The sequence below is a fragment of the Cupressus sempervirens genome, chromosome 11 (genome assembly GCF_028749045.1).
Source record: "Cupressus sempervirens isolate cs-2001-9-10 chromosome 11, ASM2874904v1, whole genome shotgun sequence".
NCBI lineage: Eukaryota > Viridiplantae > Streptophyta > Pinopsida > Cupressales > Cupressaceae > Cupressus > Cupressus sempervirens.
Genome location: NC_143128.1, coordinates 530392230 through 530415552, shown reverse-complemented (window position 1 = coordinate 530415552; position 23323 = coordinate 530392230). Strand labels below are relative to the sequence as shown.

Below are 23323 nucleotides of genomic sequence, written 5' to 3'. Positions count from 1 at the left end.
GTGCCATTAGATGCAAAAGTGGCAGGTTTTCAGATAAACCAAAATAAAAAAATTCTTAATGACAGCTGAATGAAGTTTTGTCAATTGTTTGTGTAAGCTTGTTGGTGAAGCTTGGTGACTGGGAACTAGCATCTCTTTGCAATAGAGTATTGTTCCTTTAAGCTATAGGAAGGCTTTTGGCACATACAATGTGAATCAAGGCCTTGACATTGGACTATAGACATTAGTGACTAATGTGAACTGCATGCTCTATGTTCTGCTGCCTTTGTTGGGTCTTATATTTCAACAAAATATGCTTATGGTGTCCTGCAATTTCTTTCCTTCCAAGATAATAGAATGAAATGTTTTCTGTAATAAGATAGGTAGTCTGGTGACTGGTCAATTATTTGGGAAATAAAGTGTCTTTGAATCCAATACTCCAAGCTTTGCACGGCATAACAAAGGAAGATTTGCTGGTACACACAATATATGTGAGAACTTGATGCTGGTACATTGATTAAATTATCAATGTACAATGCATGGTCCGCATGGTGCTGGCAATGTCAACTCTTGTATATCAACAAACTTGTGATTGAGATGTCATATAATTGTCTTTCTAAGCTTATGGCATGGAATGTCTTCAAACTTCTAGAAGGTGGATAAATAATGGACAAATAAATGTGCTCTATATAATGGATCTTATACATGTCAAAGCATATATCTATCATCGTATATGACCTATTCATTTTGTAATTATTATTTTGTCTACTGTTGTTCACTTAATTTTTTTAGATAATGGTCATACAAATTTTGTTTTCTTCTCCTTAAATCTTGTCCATTGGGGCACGTTTGTGGTTCTTAGATGTATGCATTCTCATAACAATACTTTTTGATTCAATTTGCCTCTTTGTGCAGATGGCCCGGTCAAAGAAAGCTTGTATTGTCTTCTTTGATGAAATCGATGCCATAGGCGGGGCTCGCTTTGATGATGGTTTAGGTGGTGATAATGAGGTCCAACGAACCATGCTTGAAATAGTGAATCAGCTGGATGGTTTTGATGCACGGGGGAATATTAAAGTTCTGATGGCGACTAACAGGTTTAAAGACTTATTTTTCTTTCAAGGGCTTAAAGTTGGCAATTTAAAAAAATCATTGATTGTAGAGGATTTAATAAAGAAAATACTTATACATCTCATATTAAATTATCTTAAACATACATAAAAAAAGTTAAAAATAATCAATTAAATTTATACCTCATTACACTGAAGAAAGCAAAAAAATATCATATTGAAAGTTAATACAAGGGAGTACCATAACAGTCCATAATATTAATTTTGTTACTCGACTTCGAAGAGTAAAAACAGTAGGTTACCATAATGGTTATTGCTATTGTGGTGAAATCTAAATTTGATATCCTTTGGTGGAGGAAGTTAGATCATGTTTGGATGAGGTGACAGAGAGGATCACATACTCTAACAGGAGAAAAAACATTAATTTGCCAATGATTGAATCTGTTTACTTTACATGCTAAAATCTCCCCCATTGTCCATGGGTCTCATCCGTTTCGTTACAGTACATTATTGACCAAATTAGTGACATTTTCATCTCCTCTTTCATCCTTAACAACCTATGAATGCCTGTTGTTCTGTTGACTTGCTGCCTGACTGTTGTTACCGTTTTCCTGGCTGTTACCGTTCATATTATTGCACAGCTTTTTCCATTTATTTTGTACCCCAGCTTGCACGTACTCTGTAAATCTTATAGTGAGTTCCAATTGTTGTTTTTCCTGAGGTTTCTGCAGGTCTTTTTAAAACCCTGTACTATGCAGTGTGATTTAAGATGTGCAGAACGCAAGCTGCAGACATCACTTTGCTTCACTGCAACATGAATGCCAAGCATGTGAACTTCATGCAGGATCATTATTTTTCATTTGAAGCAATTTATTTAAAAAAGCTTTTTTATTTTAATTTACTGTTCTGCTGGTATGAAAACTTGCCAAGTCCTTGTTTCCTTGCATGTCTGGCATGTCTGGTTAAAATGTGATCCAATGTGATGCAACTACCCTTTTATGGGGTACGGTAAATTTTTTTGCCAGCTCTATTTGATATCAGTTCCTCTAAAAGGGAAAGGATCACCTCTTTATGCTTCCTATAAGACTTACACAACATCTCTCTATGCTTCTCATTCTCTCTACCCTTCACTGCAGCCTTCTTTCAATCTGGCATTTCCACCCCACAGCTGGCTAGGCAATCTGACACCATTGCTTTCCCTTTTTAATTCTTTTCATTTACTTAATCAAATTCTCTTCCATCTTGAAAAAATATATTGTAGTTGTCATTTGAGACTAGGCCCCCATTTGCATGGTCTTGATGATAAATTGAGTCCTCTTTGATCAGAAGTCTTCCTAATGCAAGGAGATGGATAGATGGGATTTGAAAATATTAAATGCTTCCACGTGATGCATAGTTTAGGCTTTTGGCCAATACAAGGTGTGCTCAAATAAAATTTGAAAACAAATAGAAATGAACGTAAGCTATAATTCCTCTTCCAAATTTGATGCAACTTACAATTGAGCTTAAAAAATTAAAAACTAAGATAAATTTATGACAATCTTACCAAATGCAAATCCTTTTTATTGAAGTATACATCCTCAGGTTATGATTGATTGTGTTTGTTCAAGCTTTTGCAAGAGTTTGGCAAACCTTATGATCCATGTGATGCCATTTTGATAGCATGCAGCTATTCTAACTTGCCATGTCGTATTGATGCTGAATTTGTACAATTTTGAACGAGGGTGTAAACAATAGATTTGGTGTTGAATGGATGGCTGAGATGAATTAGGGTAATTTTATTTAATGTTTGTTAGCTTCTAGGTAAAGATAAAAGATGAATGGTCAAAATCGATTGCAAATGGATTGTTGGGAATTGAGATTGATTGGGATGATTATATTAGTTGTTGGGTTGCTTAATGATATTAAGTTTCCACAATCCATACTGTATCTTTCTGTTGGGTTACATTTTAAGGTTACTGTAAAAAATTATCTTTTTGTGAGTGGTTGAGATTTATTGCTGGATGGGTGTGTAATAGCCACCCCCGGAATACCACCTTGCAAATTCTGATTTTGGATATAGTCTGATGTTTATCCTTTTTTATCTGATTATATTCTCTTATTGTTATTGAAGTTTTTTTTTTTTTTTTTTAATTTAAATTTTTAAAAATTTTTTTTTTTTTCGGATTTTTGAATAATACTTGCAAAAACAATGCTTAATGTAAGAAATTTTGAAAATTAAGAACTAATGATGAATGATTGGCTTTCACAAATTGTACCGGGCAATTTGGTTTGATCCAATTCAAGGAAGCAATCACATTTCAGTACTCTTGATTTCTCCAAACATCCAAACTGATATCAGACTGGCAATTCTGATAAATACTGTGATTCTTGCTATTGACACAAACACCCAGATCTGGTGTCGAATTGGTTAAATTAAAATATGCTGATGTATGGCTGAGATATGATACCGACCTTACCTTCTCCAGCTTCTGTGGGCCGTACAGGCCTAAAATGTTCTTACTGTTCGAAAAAGGTTTGTAACAGTGGTCTGATCCACTAATTCCCAGGCTATGTCTAAGCTGGGCATGGTAGAACAAGCCCTAGGGCCATACAGCTGGACTAGGGCTGCAAAATTTAATGAAATTACCTCCACAATCACCCATCTGCTATTCTTGATGAAAATTATCTGCCCTTTCAGTTCTGGTCTACATAAATCACCCTAAAGAATGATGCCAATTTGAATTACTTGACTGATATGTACAAATAAGAGCACCCGTGGGTTTTATTTCACACCTGCAGGCACTTAAATTTGTGAGAGTTTTTGTTCTCAGAGGCTGAAAATGGCTGAAAACCCTTCCGAGAGCTCTCCAAAACTTCAAGTAATGCTTTTCCAATTTTCCCTCCAATAGCAATTTCAAAGTAGGGTTTTTTATTCACCCTTTTGAACATAAGAATTTGAAATTAGGGTTTTGTATTCACCCTTTTTAACATAAGATATATTTTTATTCTTACTTTAATCCCTTTTTAGGATTTGAGTGTCATGAAGGGTCATTATTCATCACAAACTTGGCCCCCTTTTTAAGTTATAAACTTAATTTAATTCCTAGGGACTTGGGCCAAATATTATAGAACTTTATTATAATGTAACTGATTATAATAATTACTTTTTATTATTATTTACCAAGTTAGGAAATAATTAAAATTATTTTCAATTTATTCATAGCTCACTTATCCAGACCCAGATCTGAATTCTGTCTGAAGCTTCCTGTCCACTGATGCTGTTTGACCATGACTAGCTAACTGATAGTTCTGTCCTAAAATCTAGAACTCTTCTAAACAATAGAAACTGTGCTAGAAGTATCCAGGTTGATCCCAAGGCCTCTTGGTATGTCCCTACTGACTCCCTTTCTATCCCTAAAAATTAGAGATTCCTCCTAAAGTCTAGGAGATTGCCTAAGACTGGTCAAATTTTCTCTCCATGCCTTGATATGTCATCACATATCCCTAAAAGGGTTCCTTGTCTATCTCATTCGCCTATGGGATCCCGGTAATAGGCCAATCCTGTTTGCTGGTACTGACACTAAGGGAGGCATAAAAATGGGGACATTACAGGATGGTGGTGATTTCTCAGATGTGCCAAATGAGTGTATTTTTATGTAATGATTGTAGATGAGCATGTGAATAATTATAAATATCTGTGTACAAGTTAAGAATACACTTGGCATTAAATTGATAAGAAATCTTCAATGTTTTGGGTCTATCAATTGGACCCGTTGTAAGGACATAATAAATACACCCAAGGAAAACATCTTTTTTGCTCCACGATGACTTCATTTGTTAAATTAACATTGCAATATCTGTAAAATACAGATGAACGTCAGAAGCACCTTCTATTACCATATATTATTAATACTGAATCCCAAACCTTTTCATTTGTAAGATAAGGTGTACAGTTTCCTGTATGGAGGATTGATGCTGATAAGAATATAGACCAATTATCAGATGAAGGAATTGATAATTAGAATATAGAAATTCTGTGAGATTCAAGAACTACGGTAGGTTCTTGTTTATTAGCATATGCCTATTATTTATACACTGAAGTTGTGCTGCCCCCGCTGAACCAGCTGATGCTGCCCCCACTTACATATAATTGTCTTATCGTATTGCTTATTATTTATTTAGGCCGGTAGAGACAACCATGTTCTTTTCTGTATTCTGACCTTACAAGCTTGCTTCGACCCACTGCCCCAACTATTGTTTAATACTCCATCCCATGTCCGATGGACAATAATGCTTTCTCCCCTCCTCTCTATCTAATCACTAGTGATCAAATGATCTACAACCTTGGTTGATTCAGTAGTTGAGAGCAGAGTCTGCAGATTCACCGTGAGTCATTCGAGTCAGCAAGTTGAGTCATCCTTGATGAATCAGATGGACTTTGACTTGGTCTTGACTGAGTTAGACACTTGACTTGCCTGCCTCGCTGAGTCTGAGCCTCTTGTCTCAGCTGTTGTCAATATAATATTGGCTTTTAAAAAACATGGAAAACTTTTTTTTGAACTTTTTTTTGGACTTATTTCTTCCTTGCACACAAGGGTGTCCTTTATCGCCTACTTAGTTTTCTCTTTACATCGATAAGTTGGAAGAGTGGTTAAACAAGGTCAATGGAGAAGGCATGAATTTGTAGGTTGTGTGGTAGGTCTGCTTTTATATGCGGATGACCATATCCTTATTGTTAAATCTTCTCTGAAAAAGAAAAAGCAGCGACATTCGTTTATATTTGAGGGCAGCTCTTTAGAGATGGTGGATGAGTACAAGTATCTGGGAATTGATTTTCATTATAGACTAAGTTGGGAGACATGCAGATAAAAAAATTTCAGGGAGGATGGTAAGCCTTTTACCTTCTTCAGAATAGATGTACAAAAGCTGAGTTGTGGGATTGGAAGACTATTAATACTTTATTTGTTCTTTTGGTGGTCCTGATTATTCTTTATGGATGTGAGGTTTGGGGGAGTAACCTATCAAATCCCAAATGGCGGTAAATAGAAAGAACCAAAAAACATCTTATTACTAGTAACCTCAAGGTCAACTCTACAGTCCCTTACAAGATCCTTTTGGCAGAGGCGGGTATGTTACAATTGAGGCCTCATTTGTTATTCACTTGCTAAGCTACTTAAAAAAGTGGGAAATATGGATAAGCATCACTGGCCTAAGATGGTGGTTGAAGAGGAGTTGGACCGTAGGGAAGAAACAAAATAGCAAGTGGTTGAACAAATAGAACATAATACCCAGGTGTGTCCAAACACTAACATTAAGATGAAGAAGTGGGTATTAGAGAAATTCAGGACTATCATGTGGACAAATAAGACAGGTAGAAAATAATCTTATTATGTCAAAGAGTTTAACATCACATGGGAACATGATAAAGAATATTTAGGAACTGCAATTAAAGGAAAGACCAAAATCCCAATTGCCCAACTGAGAATCCACTCTCATCATTTGAGATGTGAAACAGGTAGGAGGAAAGATCCTGTGACTTTGCAAGATAGGGGTGTTTGACACAAAGTGACATGTTATCCAAGAGTCTGCAGCTTATGAAGATAGTCACAAGCAATATGATGATAACTTACTGGTGAAAAACATAAATGAAATTTTTGGAAAAACAAGATCGCACAAGATCCACCATAGAAGGGTCAATTTTGAGAAATTGTAGTAGGCAGATTAATTGGTTTTCTCTTGGTCCCATTGACGTCATCAAAATTCCCTCAATTTAATTCAATTTTGTCCTAAGAATATTCAATTTTAGATGCAAAAGTCACGTCTAGAGTCAGAGTGGGTCATTGAGTTTCAATAATATCAACAAAGAGAAGCTACATGAATGCAACCCTTCCTATGATAGCTGCAAGTTCTTGAATTCTTGTGCTTTGTTCGACAAGTAAGAGATTTGGTAGGAAGAAATTTGGAAATTGCATTTGTGGGCTTTATTAGTACTATTTTTGGCATCAAAAAAATTCAAGAAAATGATAAATGTTATGGATTTTTTTGTGGTTCTCAAGGTGCTAAATTGGTCTTGACCCTACAAGGGGCACATCCCTTTGACCTCACAAGGGGCACTGCTTTCAGACTCTTGCAAGGGGTGTTGCCCCTTGACAATCTTGTTGGGGGCATCACCCCCAAACCCCCATTTCATTTTTGAAGTACACTACAACTCTGAGTTTGCGCAGTACGCATCATCATCTACACTCTTGTCATTTGTCTTCCTAGATATTAGTTGTGTACTTGTCATTTGGAGGACTACTTTTTCTTTTGGGGATGATGTAGTCAACATAAAATACCTGTTGTTGTGTTTGGTAATATTGGTTATTTGTCAGCTTATTTCATCAATGTGTTAACTTGGGTTTGTATATGTATGTATATGATTGTTGATCAAATTAGCTTCTATTTGATATTTGATGATGTCATAGTGTCTTTAAGCTTTGTTCAATAATGGGTGCATGAAACAAGTTTTGAATCCTTAAAATTTGTAAATTTCAAAGGTTTTTCACTTTGCCTAGTCATGAGTCGAGTTGGCCTTGCCGAGCCCTAGTCTGGAACTATGGATTGAGAGGTATTTTTTACCCTTTTTGTACAAAAACTTCTCATGCTTTGGATAAAATGCTAATGATTGGTTCTCTGGTAGAGAGAGTTCACCATCTTCTCTTGGTGAGAGAATCTGCTAGAATGAAAAAGTCAGAGAGGACTATTCTGCTTTTGGAAGTCTCTCCTCTTTGTTTAGCTTTTAGCTTTGATTTCCAAAGGTAGTGATCGATGACAATCAGGCAATGGAAAAAATAGACATGCCAAATGTCCAACAAATTATTTAGTTTGACACAGTTATGGGACTCGGACTCGCCTTTGATTTCGAAAGTCAAAATCTGACTCAGACTCGGCAATTGTACTCGGCAAATTGAAAAACCCATGAAATTCAAATATTTTAAAGGATTTTAAGATTTTTTCATGCATGTTTTAGTCAATTAACATCAAATACACAATAATTGAGATAAATATAAGCTACTTAATACACATACACAATTTTGCATAGATCACATAAGTATAAAAGCGAATTTTTGAAGGAAAAAAACTAAATAACACAATATAAACTTAAAGTAATAAACATAGTGTCACTGCAGTGTCAAATGTCTACAATATTCATGGATTACAAAATACATGGTATCAAAAGTTCAAAACATATATCAAAATGACAACTAGAGTGTAGAATAGTAGAAGACTAAGGCTCATAGTAGCCTATGCCCTCCTAAGAGTACACCTAAGATAAATCATGGAAGACTATAGAGCCATCCTCTCTCCCTGTGTCTGAGGTTGAACCTAATCCTTATCCTTATCCTCATCCTCATTCTCACCCACATAATCCTCATCATCAGACTCGGATCCATCACTCCTAGCCTCAGGGTCCTGCACTCTATCTCCTCGCGCTCTAGCCTCCTTGATTGCCATCGCTACTGCCTCAGCCTCCCGATCCATTTTATCAACCTACTCCACATCCTCATCACTGAAGACAGGATTAGCAATCTTTGTGTTCCACTTTGCATGTGGCTCATCATTCTCTAATACAATCGGTGATGTATCGATGCCCAGTATATGTCTATGGCGAAGGCGAAGGCGAAGGTTGTAGTGAACAAAGACAAGATCATTCAATTTTTTCACTGCCAACCTATTGTGCTTCTTCGAGTGTATATGTTCAAATAGACTCCAATTACGTTCGCATCCTGATGCACTAGATGACTGACTCAAGATGCAAATCGCAATCCTCTATAAATTTGGCACCTTAGTGCCAAACATTTCGCACTATGCATTTGAAACAAGAAAATTTTAAATCAATTCAATAACTTTGACTTCATCAAATTAAAATGGTAATAGAATTAGAAATTAGGATGTAGAATCAAAGATTTTTGCTAGGCATCAATTCTGTCGTGTTTTTCTTGCACAACTCCCGTGCAAATAAGTTCCCTTGAGCTTTCTTAAACAACTCAATCTCACGAATTACAATTGTTCCAACTCTTGAATCAGGTGACATTCTCTCTACAACATCATAGAGGCCACTCCACACCTCATCATCAGCCTTGAAATGTGGGTTGAATTGGTATGCTAGATTAAAGAAGTAGGCCGCTGCATGTGTAGGCCTGTGAAGTAGATTGTGCCAATGTCTATCAATGACATCCCATATAAGCCTGTACCTATCTCGATTCCTTACAAAAAAAGAGAAAATGGCCTCCTTCACCCTATCCATGCCCTCATAAATGTAGCCCATTGAGGGCTTCTCTCCATCAGTAGTTCATAGGAGAACAACAAGTGGCTTTACAAACTGCAATCATTATGAAAGTTGGAAGAGAAAGTTAGAAACAATCAGTTTTAAGTTTTTTCTTTAAAAAATGAACAATAATTTATAACATAATTTCATAAACAAAAAAACTTGAAATGAGGACAAAGAGGAAAATTACCGTCACAATATCAGCAATCGGTGTCCAAAAGGAAGCCTCATAGAAAACATGATTAATTGCATCAATCTTTGCAGTGGTCTTTGCATATGATGATGCAATGCACTCATTAACAAAATTCGTCTCAAACCTCCCTTTGAATCGATCAAAGATTTCAATGTGAGAAAATTGATTGCAAATCTAGTGACCCCTGGATGAGACAACTCCTTTTGGTCATTGTGTTTCCTCATGAGGTTGAGGACCCATGTATGATTATATATGAATTTGCATACACTCCTTCCCTGCTCTATAATTGTTTTTATCCAAGGGAGTTTACCAAGATCCTCTACATCAGGTCAATGCAGTGAGCAACACAAGGGGTCCAAAATATGTGAGTGTCTCTCCATAAGAAACTTTCCTGCTACAACATAATTTGTTGAATTATCTGTAACTATCTGCACCACATTCTCCTCATCCGCATCCTTTATCACTTCATCCATTACCTCACAAAGATATTTAACATTCTTTGTTTTTCTTGAGGCATCAATTGATTTCAAAAAAACCGTGGCACTTGAAGAAATAGAAACAAATTAGTTTAATGTTCAATGATGAATCATAATTTATAAATTCATAATTTATAAACTTAATCACTTAAGAACAATTACCTGATGAGGAGACAAGAAAGTTGAGGAGTGTTCTACTCCTATTAGTGCAACCCTCTGTCTTCCACACCTCATGCCGCTCCTTGATTGCACCTTCTACATCAACCACCCTTTGGGTCAAAATAGGGCTTCCTAGCTCATTAGCACTAGGGGCTTTGAACCCCGAACCACAAACAGTAACAACATTGATTGCAATTCGCCAATAAGGGGACCTAAAACAAATAAAATTTAAAGTCAAACAAACTAGTGTATTATAGTGAAATTTGAAAACAAAATACAAATTAAAATAAACAAAATAAGCATATTTATTATTATTCTCTTGAAAGTTGAAAGTTGAAAGCAAGAGAAGTAAGACATAAATTAAAATTTAAATAAATAAGTACCTTGCTGCATTGAATGAAATGTTGTTGTAGATGAAGAAGTCTCCAAGTGCCAATTTTGCATAATCATGCTTCTCCTTGTTCCAACCCATGCTCTCAAGTGATGGTTGTGCACTTGGAGCCGTGCATGGAACAAACATAGAATCAAGTGTTGATCTTTGCTTACAAATGCGAGGCCCAATGGTAACACTCGTAGAAGTAGTAGCATCTGTAGGTGGAGTAATGAGATAATGCCCTGTTGGGCTAGTTGTGCCATTTCTTCTTATTACTTCTTTTCTAATTTTTTTTCTCCATTTTTTCCTCTAGAAGAGTTTGCATGTTTCGCATAACATCGTGTGGTACATCTTTGCATTTTTTAGCATCACGCCTAGGTATATGTGCTAGGTGATACTTCAATCTATTTATGCCTCCCCCATTATATACTACACCACAATGCCAACATGTAACGAATCCCTTTTTGTGGCCCGGGATGGCGTGTTTCCAAGCCCTGTCCCTTGCTATTGCAGCTAGGTCTGCATTAGGGTTAAATGCAGCCCTAGTTCCACTTCCATAAGGCTCATCCTGAGGCATGATGTTGATGTGTTTGCTGCTGCAATATGAATATATTATAAATAGAAAATAGTTAGCATCAAATCAGATTTTTATACTTTAGGGCCTTCTTACTTTGTTATCAAGATAAATTAGAATTAATCGAGATTCTAAATAGTAGATGGTAGAAGTAGATACTAGAGACTAAAACAAATGTAAACAAAGTGGAAAGTAAAAAATATGAAGGGAACTTGTTGCTTACCTCTTCAAATTTGCACAAAGTCAAACAATGGGCAATTAGGTTTGTAGAAGCCTCCTCCAAATGCTTCCTTAAGCTCCTCTCAATGCTTAAGTGCAAGCTACAAAGTTGCACAAACCGTCACAATTGATACGAGAGAGCTAACCGGTTTGCTAATCTCTCTCTCAAAACCCCAATACTCTTCTCTAACTCTTTCCTCTCTATCACAAGCATAACCAAATGGTGGAATGACCTTTTTAGGTCAAATAGATGTTATAACAGCCGAAAATTTGCAACTTAAGTCCTTGTGCATTTTAAATTTTTCACTTTATTATGTTTGCTGCTGGTGAGAGTCCTGGGCTTGGGACTCGGCCGAGTCCGAGTCCAGAGGCCAATTGCCTCGGAATGTCCACCTCTGCCTCAGACTCGCAGAGTCCCAGAACACTGCCTTGCACCCATTGTTTCTCTATGATTATTAATTTGATTAATTCCAAGTCTGAATTCTACACTCCAGAGAATATCATTGTCAATCTCTTGGAAGATTGTAGACTGTCAATTTCATTCTTTTTGATTTGACTTCTTTTTATGATAAGAGTGCAGATTTCTACAATCCATAGATATCTAAGAATGTTTCTGGATTCAATTGTGTCACTGTTTTTGCATCAACGTTTGGATTACACTTTGTGATCCATCATCAGGATGAATGATAGAGAACATGAATCGTAGGGTGTGATCCAAAATGTTGATGCAAAAACAGTGACACAATTGAATCCAGAAACATTCTTAGATTCTTTTTATGATGCCAATTACCAACCTAGAATTTAACTATTTTGAATCCCACAGATGAAGAGAAATTTTTACTCTCCTTCCCTATTGCTTTGAAATGAGCCCCTTTAAAGTACTATGTTAGGCCTTTAAATTATCATAAGCCATATTTAGCAAAAGTTTGGCCAAGGAACTATGTCCTCGGTTTGGCTTTCTACATGGCTTGGTCTGTCATTTGATGAATACTGGCATTGTCTGGGCCAATACTTCTGAGCAGAGCTGGAAAGAGAAATGAGAATGAGAAAAAGGCTAAAGCTCATGCTTGTTCTTCCATTTGCCAGCAAATCAAAGCCCTTTAATAAATGCAGCATTAGTCTGGGTCAATACTTCTCAGTGGAGCTGGGAAGAGTAATGAGAACGAAAACAAGCTCATGCTTGCTCTTGTTTGCCAGAAAACTGGCTGGTTTAGTTAACTTTGTAAAACTATTATTGAAGGTAATCCTCTTTAAGTGTTCCATCAAACTTCGTGCCTCCTCTAGGAGACACTATAGTTTCCACTGTGGTGTCTTCCCTTTCACCTTAATTGTAGGAAGCTTTAATAAGTGGGCCATTTGGGGAGGCCTCTATTTGAACCATGGTCTCTACCTCTTTAATGGTTCCAAGGTTGATCTGTCCTGCAGAAGTCATAACAAGGGAACATTTTGAGTTATGCACGAAGTGTCTGGTTCCTGTAGTTCATGGGTTTCTCTATGATTGTCCGTCAACATTTACTTTCGATCTTGGAGGGAGAGAGTAAGAGTACACCATTGAATTGTTTGTAGGATTGAAAAAAATGTTACTGCCTAACAGTCATATTGGTGTAGTTACTATAATGCTTTGTAATAACAACATGGTGTAAAGTTATTGAAACAAATAAAGTGACTCTATGCTGCAATCAAATATAAACCTTTGTTGCTGAGACACGAGACTTTCTAAAATCATGGTATATTTTGTCTTCAATTACTAAATACTATCTTGTTTGGTTATATTCTTGTGATATTTAAACGGGTGTTTTAAACAAGCTTTTGAATTTGGGGTATATGTTTTATTGACAATGCTTTGGTTTATCATTGTGTTTGCTCCTGTTCAATTCTATTGTAACACAGTAAAGAGTAAATACTTGTACAATTTTTTGACGTGGGCCCTCGTCTAACAACATCACTTCTTGTTTCACGTGTCAATGTGTAGGCCTGATACTCTTGATCCAGCATTATTGCGGCCTGGTCGGTTGGATCGGAAAGTTGAATTTGGCTTACCTGATTTAGAAAGCAGAACACAGATTTTTAAAATTCATACACGCACTATGAATTGTGAGCGAGACATTCGTTTTGAGCTGCTTGCACGTTTATGCCCTAATTCAACAGGTTACTTAAGTGCCATTTGATCCCTAATTTGAATAGGGACAGTAAATGTATTCATACTGTTTAAATTGGTAAATGTTTTAAATAATTGTTAGCATGACTGTTTCCGGTTTGGTCACAAGGTCGGAATCTATCAGATTCTTCAATTTTGTGGGGGTTGGTTTAGTAGCTGGAGCAACTTTTAATTTAACTAAGCCTGTGGTTTTCATTTTTTCCAGGTGCTGATATACGGAGTGTGTGTACTGAGGCTGGAATGTTTGCCATACGAGCACGTAGAAAGACTGTTACTGAGAAGGATTTTCTTGAAGCTGTCAATAAAGTCATTAAAGGCTATCAGAAGTTCAGTGCAACTCCAAAATACATGGTGTACAATTAATAATATGGTATTGTGCATGCCATATCTTCTATTGGATGTTTTGCATTGGGTGATGTTTGTGCGGCCAAAAAATATATAGATGTATTTGTGCTTTAGAATTCCTGCCATCTTTGTTTACGGCAGCAAAATAATTGAATTTTGTATCTAGATAATTGCATTCTTGCATGAGCACCATGAAAAAAAGTTTGCTACGCTATCAATTTGAATATTATTCTGGTTGCCTTCTAAGATTCTAATTGCATCTTCATTGCAACCTTGTTGATGATGGTAATATATTGCAATTATGGCAAAAAATCATTTTTGAACATTTGTTTCCTCCATTCTGAAGTAATTTATGGATTTTAATATTATTCCAGTCTAGGAAAGTTCTCTTTGCCCTTCAGAATAAATTCTCTGACGTTTCTTATTACAATGTTGCTGCTCACAAATGTCTGCTCTGAACATTCCTTGCTGAAATGGAATGAAGACTTTAATTTCCTTGAAATTAATCTTTGTTATTGGTTGCATAATATATTGATTAATTATGATGGGAAAATTCGAGTATCATTTAAAATCCATTTGATTGTTGTCTAGGTAGGTGAAAGAATTTTATTTGTAATGTCGCAAAGCCCTGTAACTGCCCCAAACCAAACACATTATTTGTTGACCCCAAAGCTCAAAAACTAACCAGCCTTGGACATAAATAGAGTATAGATTCAAACCACTAATTTTTGCAGCCTGGGTAAACAATGCTCATAATGCCAAGCAATTAAATAATTTTTCTTGCAAAGATGAACATGAACGAATTTGCATGTTACACAAATTCAAGTTGGCCATATTTGTAGACATGTAATATGTTGCCATAGGGAATATATTTACACAAAATCTATAAAAGCTAGTGATATATGTCTTTGAAAAGTGCAGGATTACAGGCGTTTTTGAGCAACAGAAAGTATTGCATGACATCTTTGTGTCTGCCCCTGCCCAGCTATATGCAAATGCAAGCTAAAATACTACTGAGGTTGTCTTAACTACATAATTGCTTGTGTCCTCTATCAAGATGTTGATGCCCTTCACTTGGTGGGATCCATTTGATTTCGTGCCATGTAGAGATCATTGTTGAATTGTTAGTGCCGAAAGGTAGAATGAGTACAATGAGAATGTCGGCTAAAACTAGAACTGGTCACCACTCAAAACTATGACCAGTCTTTTTCGAATTGTAGGAGTGAGCACTCTCTAATTAAGTTGGGCCAATAATTGATGCATTGCTATTCATGAAAGGTGGAATGAGAGAAGTGAGACTGTCGGCTTAAAATTAGAACCACTTAACCATGCAAAATTACCTATCCATATGATTTCATGTCATGTAGGCATCATCGTTGCCCTGCTTGCTTCAGTGCTTATGCTCACCTTTACACCTGCTTCAGTTGTGGGACCTTTCAACTTCATTAATGATTGCTAAAGTAACATCAATGTACTTGGTCATTTGCATTTCTTGCAAGTCTTTAAGCATGTTCTCAGACATGTCCATTACACTGATAGAAATTCGGAGTAGCATGTAGTTAATGGGTACCTGAAATTCTCTCATTACCAGTCTTTACAGAATTGTAATACTGAGCACCGTCTTATTAATTTGGGACCAATAATCAATGCATTGTTAGTGCCGAAAGGTAGGATGAATGCAATGAGAATATCGGCTAAAAATAGAACTAGTCACAACTATGACCAGTCTTTTTCGAATTGTAGGAGTGAGCACTGTCTAATTAAGTTGGGCCAATAATCAATGCATTGCCATTCATGAAAGGTGGAATGAGTGAAATGCAACTGCCGGCCAAAAATTAGAACCACTTACCATGCAAAATTATCTATCAAGATTGGACTATTAATATTAAAAACTAATATAATGGTAAGGCATAATTTTTTCAGTAGTTTTAGGCTAGAAGTGTTGAAAAGTTTTTCGTACAAGGCAAGAAGTGTTGAAAAGCTTTGAACTTCACTGCTAAAGATTTTAGAAGGTTATACTTTAAGCCAAATAGTAACGGAGCTGGATATTTTGTTGTCGCGCATGCTTGCAGATGTGGTTTTCTATCTCAATATGTTTAGTGCACTGTTGAGAAAGTGGATTATGTTCAAGCTTAAGAACAGTTTGATTTTTTTGTATTGTTACTTAAGGATTTGATTTAAGAACAGTTCGATTTTTTCGTATTGTTACTTAAGGATTTGATTTAATATGCCCATTCTTATCAAAGGCAATGCAAATTCACTGTCTCATAAACATTTTTATCAGTACCATCGTATTATACTTATGTGGAAGAGCAAGTAACAATAATTTGCATTTTGTTCACCCTATGCTATTAGTCTAGATCCCAATAAGAAAACAAAGCTTGAAGTACACAATTATCACCCAAAGAACCTGCATAATTTGCATAGATGTCTCTTTCACTGAAGGATGCACATTTTGTCCATATTACAACAAATGCACTTTGAAGCTCATTTAGTTGCTATTCATTTATTATTGAAGGTGTCAAATATCTGATAAAAATTTGATCTTAGGGAAAGGATGTTCTGATATTTAGATAGGATATGTGCGTCCATCTGATTTGACGTGAGCTAAGTAAAGAAAACTTTAGTGGCAAATAGTTCCTGTCAGAAATTCGAAATTGGCGACCAAGTGGGATGAAACTGTGTGGCCAGTTCACTGTCTTAATAAATTTTTGGTCAAGTACGCTTCTATTCTACAATTTTATAATTAATTAATTAATTGTATTGAAATGTTGCTAATAAAACCTACATTTTCTAAGTAGTCTATTAATTTTTTTGCGCAATTTCAGAAACCCGTCTTAATTGACAATCATAATTTGTCAATAGACATAAAGAGTTCTATTTGCATGAGGACCTAATTTGCTTGACGTTTTTCAGAAGCATGTCTTAATACACCACAGTTCATAAATTGCCCAGAAAATTATGATGGATATGTTTTGTTGAGGTTGGATACGTCTTATCTTTACTTAAGACATGTTAGAATTGAGTTGGACTCACCAAATACTTGCAGACTATTTAAAATTCTCGTTGATTTAGCCAAATATGTATTGGTAAAAATATAATTAAGGATGATTTTTATTTTTACACAATTTGGTTGGTTTGGAGCTCTCAATTCACAATCTGCACTAAATATTGAAGAAGGCAGTGATCCTGATGTCTTAAATGCTGATGAACTTGAAGAAGATTTTCTAGTTGATACTCTGCATAGTGGAAATGAGATACTTCACTTGGGTGAGAATGTTATAGATGATGATATGTTGACTTTTCAAATTGATTGGGTGTCAAAATATCTGTTAATCGAGCTTGAGTAGAATCCAAATAAACCCCCCTCCAATACAATGCAGATGTAAGATTTGTGGCTGGAACATAACAATGAAAATATGTTGCAGCTAAAACTTGACAGCATAGAAAAACATATCAACAGTTAAAAACAAATCATAGATGGAATTGAAAAAATGGTGATATGATAAAATTGAAGGAATAATGTTAGCATGTTAAAAATGCCTTAGCATATAATGTGCATTTGAAATACAAACATAGCCTGCTGAATGTAAAGGTTCCATTGGAGCTATTTTTGGAAAAGTTGTTTAAGTGTTGCTTTATATTTTGAGTAGAGGTTGTGCTTTCATAAACTAGTCATGAATAAGTACTTTATTAGACTTTCTGGAAGTTTCTAACTATCCTAACAATCATTGGATAGTAAATATTGGATGTGAATGAGCAAGTTGTCTTGTTGAGGTTGGAAAACATGTTATCAAGAAAAAAAATAGGAGTTGAACTTTATTGGATCGTCTTTAGACGAAGTTATGACAATAGTATGTCCATGATATACATGCATGTTTATATTGTACAAAATCATGTTTGCCAACCTTACCTACTCTTTGTTGCTAAAATGAAGGAAAGTGCGGCAACAAAAACTCTATTTCAACTACTTAACAGTTCTTTGATTGAATATGGAGGTATTGGTGACTTGATGATTGCCAAAACATTGTGCAGGAGTTAATGAAGCTTCAATAATGCAAGGTTAGTTGAATGATCTTTACATAAAGTTGCAAACTTTTTGTTCACTCTAGATGGTCGTCATTCACTACATGACCTATATAATGAATCTAGTTTTAAAAATTGAAAGCATCTTCTAGTAATAAATGTTGAAAATTCACTCAAAGAGCTCTACTCATACATCTGTTGAACTTGAAAACGGTTTTTGGAATTAAAATTTTTTGTTGATGGAATACTTGATGGGAAGAAGTTTCTTCAAGGATGTTGACGCTATATGGATCTCTTCGGATGGACCAATGCATCGAGTTTATTTAAAATATCCATCCTTGATTGGAGTAATGCGTGAACATCGCCACAGAGTAGACAAAGGTACTTACTTCGTAGTTTAAGTGATATAGAGATGATTTTAACTTTAGTAGGTCTTCTTCCCATGGTAGAGGAAATGAACCTTCTTATGGAAAAAACTCAAGGTGGATTTATATATTTTGCGAATTATGGTGGGCTATGCAAACAAGCATCTATGACCCTTAGTTATCTATATCAATCCCAACCAATATTATTAGATGATTTTTCTTAGGAGGCAAACACTAATAGATTTGAATAATCCAACTATTTTTTCATAGACCAATGCAAAGGGGGAATTGTGTGTTAAGTGTACATGCTTTTGAGTTACCACTGCACCATATTGCCATAGTTATGGATTTGGGAAAGTGCCCCAAGAAGCAAGAAAGAAATGTTACAAGGGATTTTTTTAGCAAGATCATTGACTCTGTAACTCCTGTGAAGGAAATTGCCTCTTCTCTTTCCAAAGAGATTATATAGTAATTGTTATGGTGAGAAAATACTTGAAGCATGTCTATTGTGCTTCCTCCATATTGGCACCTGAAGGATCCAATTGATTAGCATGAGAAGCTAACAACATTGATACACCAATTTGTAATTTTTAACAATTAAATGGACACACTATTAATAGAAATTTTGATTAAACTATGAATAAAGAATATTCAATTTGTTTTACAATAACTACTAATGAACAATAAAAAGAAAGAACTCTTGCAAAGAGGGCTCAATAACAAATTTTTGGATAATTCTAGGTTAGAGTGTATTTTATGTGATTCAATATCAAAGTTCTACAAACTTATGTCAAAACATGATATTGAGTTTGGCGGAGGATTAGAGTTTCCAGTGTTTTGAGCTTCTTAAAGTCAAAGATGAGAAACAAACTAGACAAAAATTCGAAAAATTGCTTGTCGCTATATACATCTAAGTATGATGCCAAAAGCTTTCCTTATGATAGAGCACTAATAATTTGGAAGTTCAAATGTGAAAGAAGAGGGGTGGGCAACACTTCAAACCAAAGTGGAACAATTAACAATGATAGAATGAATGATAGTGACACATGTACATGTAGCTTTAAGACACAATTAAGCATAGGTATGCTTAGTAAAGAAATGTATACAAGAATCAAGGAAGTTCTCAATTTGATGATGAAAATGATGAGATGCTTTGACAAGTTTAAGAGATTTAGCACAAACACTTACTAGGCATTTATTAAAATTATTACTGTATTTCATCATTCATATTACAAAATCGTAACTGTAGTTGATAATATTTTATTTTTTTGTCAATGTGATTTAATATTAATATGCAATTGCATTTTCTAAATTTATATATACAAAAAGAAAATTACAAAATAATAGAGCATACACAAAATCGAAAAACATGAAAATAAGAAACAACATAATGTGTATTGATAATGTCTAATAATACATGATGAGATCTTCGTCAAACTTTTCAAAATATAATCATGCAATTCATTCAATACACAACTCTAATTTAGTATGCAAAAGTAAGTCTTTTTCATCTATCCTCAAGAGTCAATACAAGATTTTAGAACACTTTGCATATGAAGTTAAATTTCCTTTTATAGAAATAAGGGAGCAACAATAGCTTCAGGTTAATTTGTGACATGTCAACATCAAAATTAGAATCTCTCAACCTCATCACTTGCCTTTCTGGAAGAAGTTATTAAAAATTTTTAAGCTTGAAGTTGTACATCATAGGCCTGAAATTACAAATAGAGAAAAAACAAAACCTAAAGGAATTCGGGAATACATGTTATACAATACATATTATGAAATCATTAGGTCAGATTTTCTAAGGTGCTTCACTCTCCATATGATGAAAGTCCTATTTGTTGTAATGCATGGTAAGTGACTTGTGAATTTGTTAGCATCTCATACTCAAAAAAAGAACTTGACACTAATGCTTCATCCAATGTTACATTCAAGGTTATCATTGGTTTGGTGAAATCCAAAAAGCTCGCCTCAAATGTGTCCTTAGGAAACTGGTCTAAATCATACTTCATTTTCTCCTCCATCTTTTTCAAATCTTCACTTCTGATGTATTGATTTGTTTTGTTAGCACTCTTTGGCAAATCAAGATTTTTAGACTTTTTACCTTTCCATGCAACTTATTCACCTTTTTTGCAACCTTATCCAGACAATCATGTGCTTCCCATAGTTTCACACATTTTTGAATGATAGATGATGCCTTTATTGAGACATCAATGTGATGCTGAATTCCTTTAGATGCCAAATAGTTCTCTAACTTTGTAGACTATTTGCATTTCTCTCTCTCGCATAAGCATTTAAGTTTTGAACAATGTATTCATTAAGCTTCCTGTAATCTACTCAGACTTTCATTTAATTCAGTAACCATTGACACAACTATTCATTCCTCTACATCATTTTACCCCAATTTTTTTGTTATATATACCCCATTGTATTTGTTGTAGTTTAGTTCAACTTTTTGTGGGAGCATTTAATTTTTTGTCTGTTGCAACTCATGTGTCAGTCTTTAAATGCTTTTTATTTCTTGCTCTTATGTTTTTCTTCCTATTGTTTTTCTCTTTCCATCTAATGGTTCAATTAGTTTTGTAATTTTTTTTTGAGGCACTAACATTCTCTACCCTTTAGTATAATTGTGCTAAAGATGCTCTTAATTGTGTTGTAAGAGGCTCTTTCATTACCAATATTTTTATCCTTTCAACCAATATTTGCTTTAGTTCATTCAATTTTGCTTGTATCTATTCATTCTCTATAATTGTAGACATAGCGGTAAAACTTTTTATCCTTTTCTGTAATATACTACTCTTGTTATCTACTACTTTCCTTTGCCTTCTTATTTTCCAAGATTGCTTGCATGCCTCTTCAATGCTATTCATTCTAACCAAACTCAACTACTCTTGAATAGTTGACCTCAATACGTTAAGGTAACATGCAACTTTCTCCTTGTCAGCTTCAACATGACATGTTTTGACGAGGACTCGATAGAACTCTTCTATATACTTTTGAATATATTTTCTCGCTTGCTTTAGATCAAACTCATAATTAATGAGAATAAATTTTCACTTCAATTTATCCACCATTCGATTCTATCTTGTGATTTTATCCTTTCCTCTTCTATTTCGCTCCAATTGGATCTCTTCCACCAAATCTTCTGATGAACTTTCAGTTTGGCCTTTTCAAACTTGACCCTATCAGGATCCTCAATATCTTCATACTCAAAATATTGTTCTAATGCATTGATCTACTCAATCAAATCCTCAAGGTTAAGATTTCCTGTTACATCCCAATTTTTTTCTAATTTCATATGAAGATGACATGTTAGTTAATTGTCATGAAATTATAATGATTATTTGTTATCTTGAAATTATGGAAAATTTGGTTACTTGTTATAAATTCATGGCAAGGGAAATGGTGATTAGTTGTGAGGATGTTTTATTAAAAATGATAACTTGTTGCAGTAACTTTGATTTATAATTAGTCTTTTTTATAAATTTATTAATATATTCAATGGCTTGCTCACTTTTCCCAAAAAAAAAACACAAAAACTTTGATTTATATTGAGAAATATGTTATTATTGTGGAAATTCTTTTTTGTAGGAGCATGTCGAAGGAGGGAAGCATTGCTAGAGAAGGAGTTGGGCGAGGGACACCAATTTGTCTATGGGTTGACATGTATGAATCCTAACCACCAAGGCTAAGGGGTAAATGTATAGGCCAACAAGAGTATACTATGGATTACCATGAGCTAACCGGTCAATAAACATGTATTATTAAAGAAAAGATCGCTAAGCATTAAATTAAAAAACTAAAGAGCTAATGTGTTACCTTATATTTTGGAAGATCTCAAAGCTTCATGTGATATTTTTCATATCTTAATATAACAATACCATATATCTACATATGCTTGCATATGTATATGCACATACTTAATATATGGTGTATACATTAGATGCGTCGTTCGAATATCACAGACATATATCTATGTGTGTACATACATATACATACATGTATAGGTAGGTATAGTATGATATTCTTATATTAAGATATTAGTATGAGTTATTATTTCTCCTTGGTAGTAGTTTTATTAATCTATCTTGAGCAGTCATATTTCTATAATTCATCAAGCATTATATTGTTCTGTGGCCATTTCAATAATACTACCACATATGTGCTGATGGCTTTTATATTGTAACTCCTTTCCACCTTCACACTTGTTGCTCGTAATCGGGCATGCACCCAAGCAAGCAAAGATCTTTTTGTGTGATGGTTCATATTAAGCAACATTCATATTATAGATAGAGTTCTTACAATTTCATACTACTTGCTTTGATTTACACATTTCCACACACGTCCTCATTTCCCCCTACAAAATCCTTCATATTCCTTGCAGTCACATGCACCGTGCTATTTCTTTTCCTTATTGCTTTGGATAGTTCCTCTGCCGTAGACATTGAGTCGCCGTCACCATCGTACCATACCATAAGAATTCTCTTGTTTATAATTGTCATTGGGTGTTAGACTTCCTGTTGGAAGATACAAGCATAAAGGTGTCATGTAAGGCATTAGGAAATTATTTGCAACTCTTAGCTCTACAATTAGCAACTTGGGTCTTGTTCCACCAACATTTTTTTAAGACCAATCGATCATTTTAAGAAGTGACATTATAGCAAGGTCATGGAAATATTTCTACTTAATTATGATTTTAAGTTTGATATAATGAGGCTGCATTATTAGCCTAGATTTAAGAAGGCGATGTTAACATTGATAGAGCTTATGATCTTAAATGACTCAATGTTTTATTTTTTCTTGTATAAGAGTTGAAAATATGCTCTAGATCAAGCAACCTGTGACACTTTGTATATACACATTTTTTTCTTTCAGAATTGTTATTTAACTTGAATTAATATCTGACAGTGCAAGCTTATACAGAGGTATGTGCTATATACTCTCTAAGATAACAGACAACACCCTTATGAAAGTTAAGAATAAATTTTAAGTATTATGAATATTTTGTATGACACAGGTCGAAAACGGGCATAATATATTGTCTGTGATTATATAATATTTAGACAATTACCCTAAAGATTTAGCAAATGAGA

The 23323-nt window shown here is 34.8% G+C and overlaps 1 protein-coding gene and 1 long non-coding RNA gene across 9 annotated transcripts in view; both read left to right on the top strand.

Annotated features, from left to right (window-relative positions):
• The window catches only part of LOC149530715 (26S proteasome regulatory subunit 7), a 59632-nt gene extending 45471 nt beyond the window's left edge, over positions 1-14161 (top strand). For all 8 annotated transcript variants that reach the window (XM_089811420.1, XM_089811416.1, XM_089811421.1 and 5 more), the window contains 3 exons: positions 895-1076; positions 13306-13481; positions 13697-14161. In XM_089811420.1, coding sequence (XP_089667546.1) covers positions 895-1076; positions 13306-13481; positions 13697-13854 — 516 coding nt within the window. In that variant the 3' untranslated portion in view covers positions 13855-14161. The remainder of the gene's footprint in view (positions 1-894; positions 1077-13305; positions 13482-13696) is intronic.
• Positions 14162-17772: 3611 nt separating this feature from the next.
• LOC149530714 (uncharacterized) lies at positions 17773-22286 on the top strand. Its single transcript, XR_016359157.1, has 2 exons — positions 17773-17898; positions 21822-22286. It is a non-coding gene; the product is annotated as an uncharacterized LOC149530714 (long non-coding RNA).
• Positions 22287-23323: the final 1037 nt, after the last annotated feature.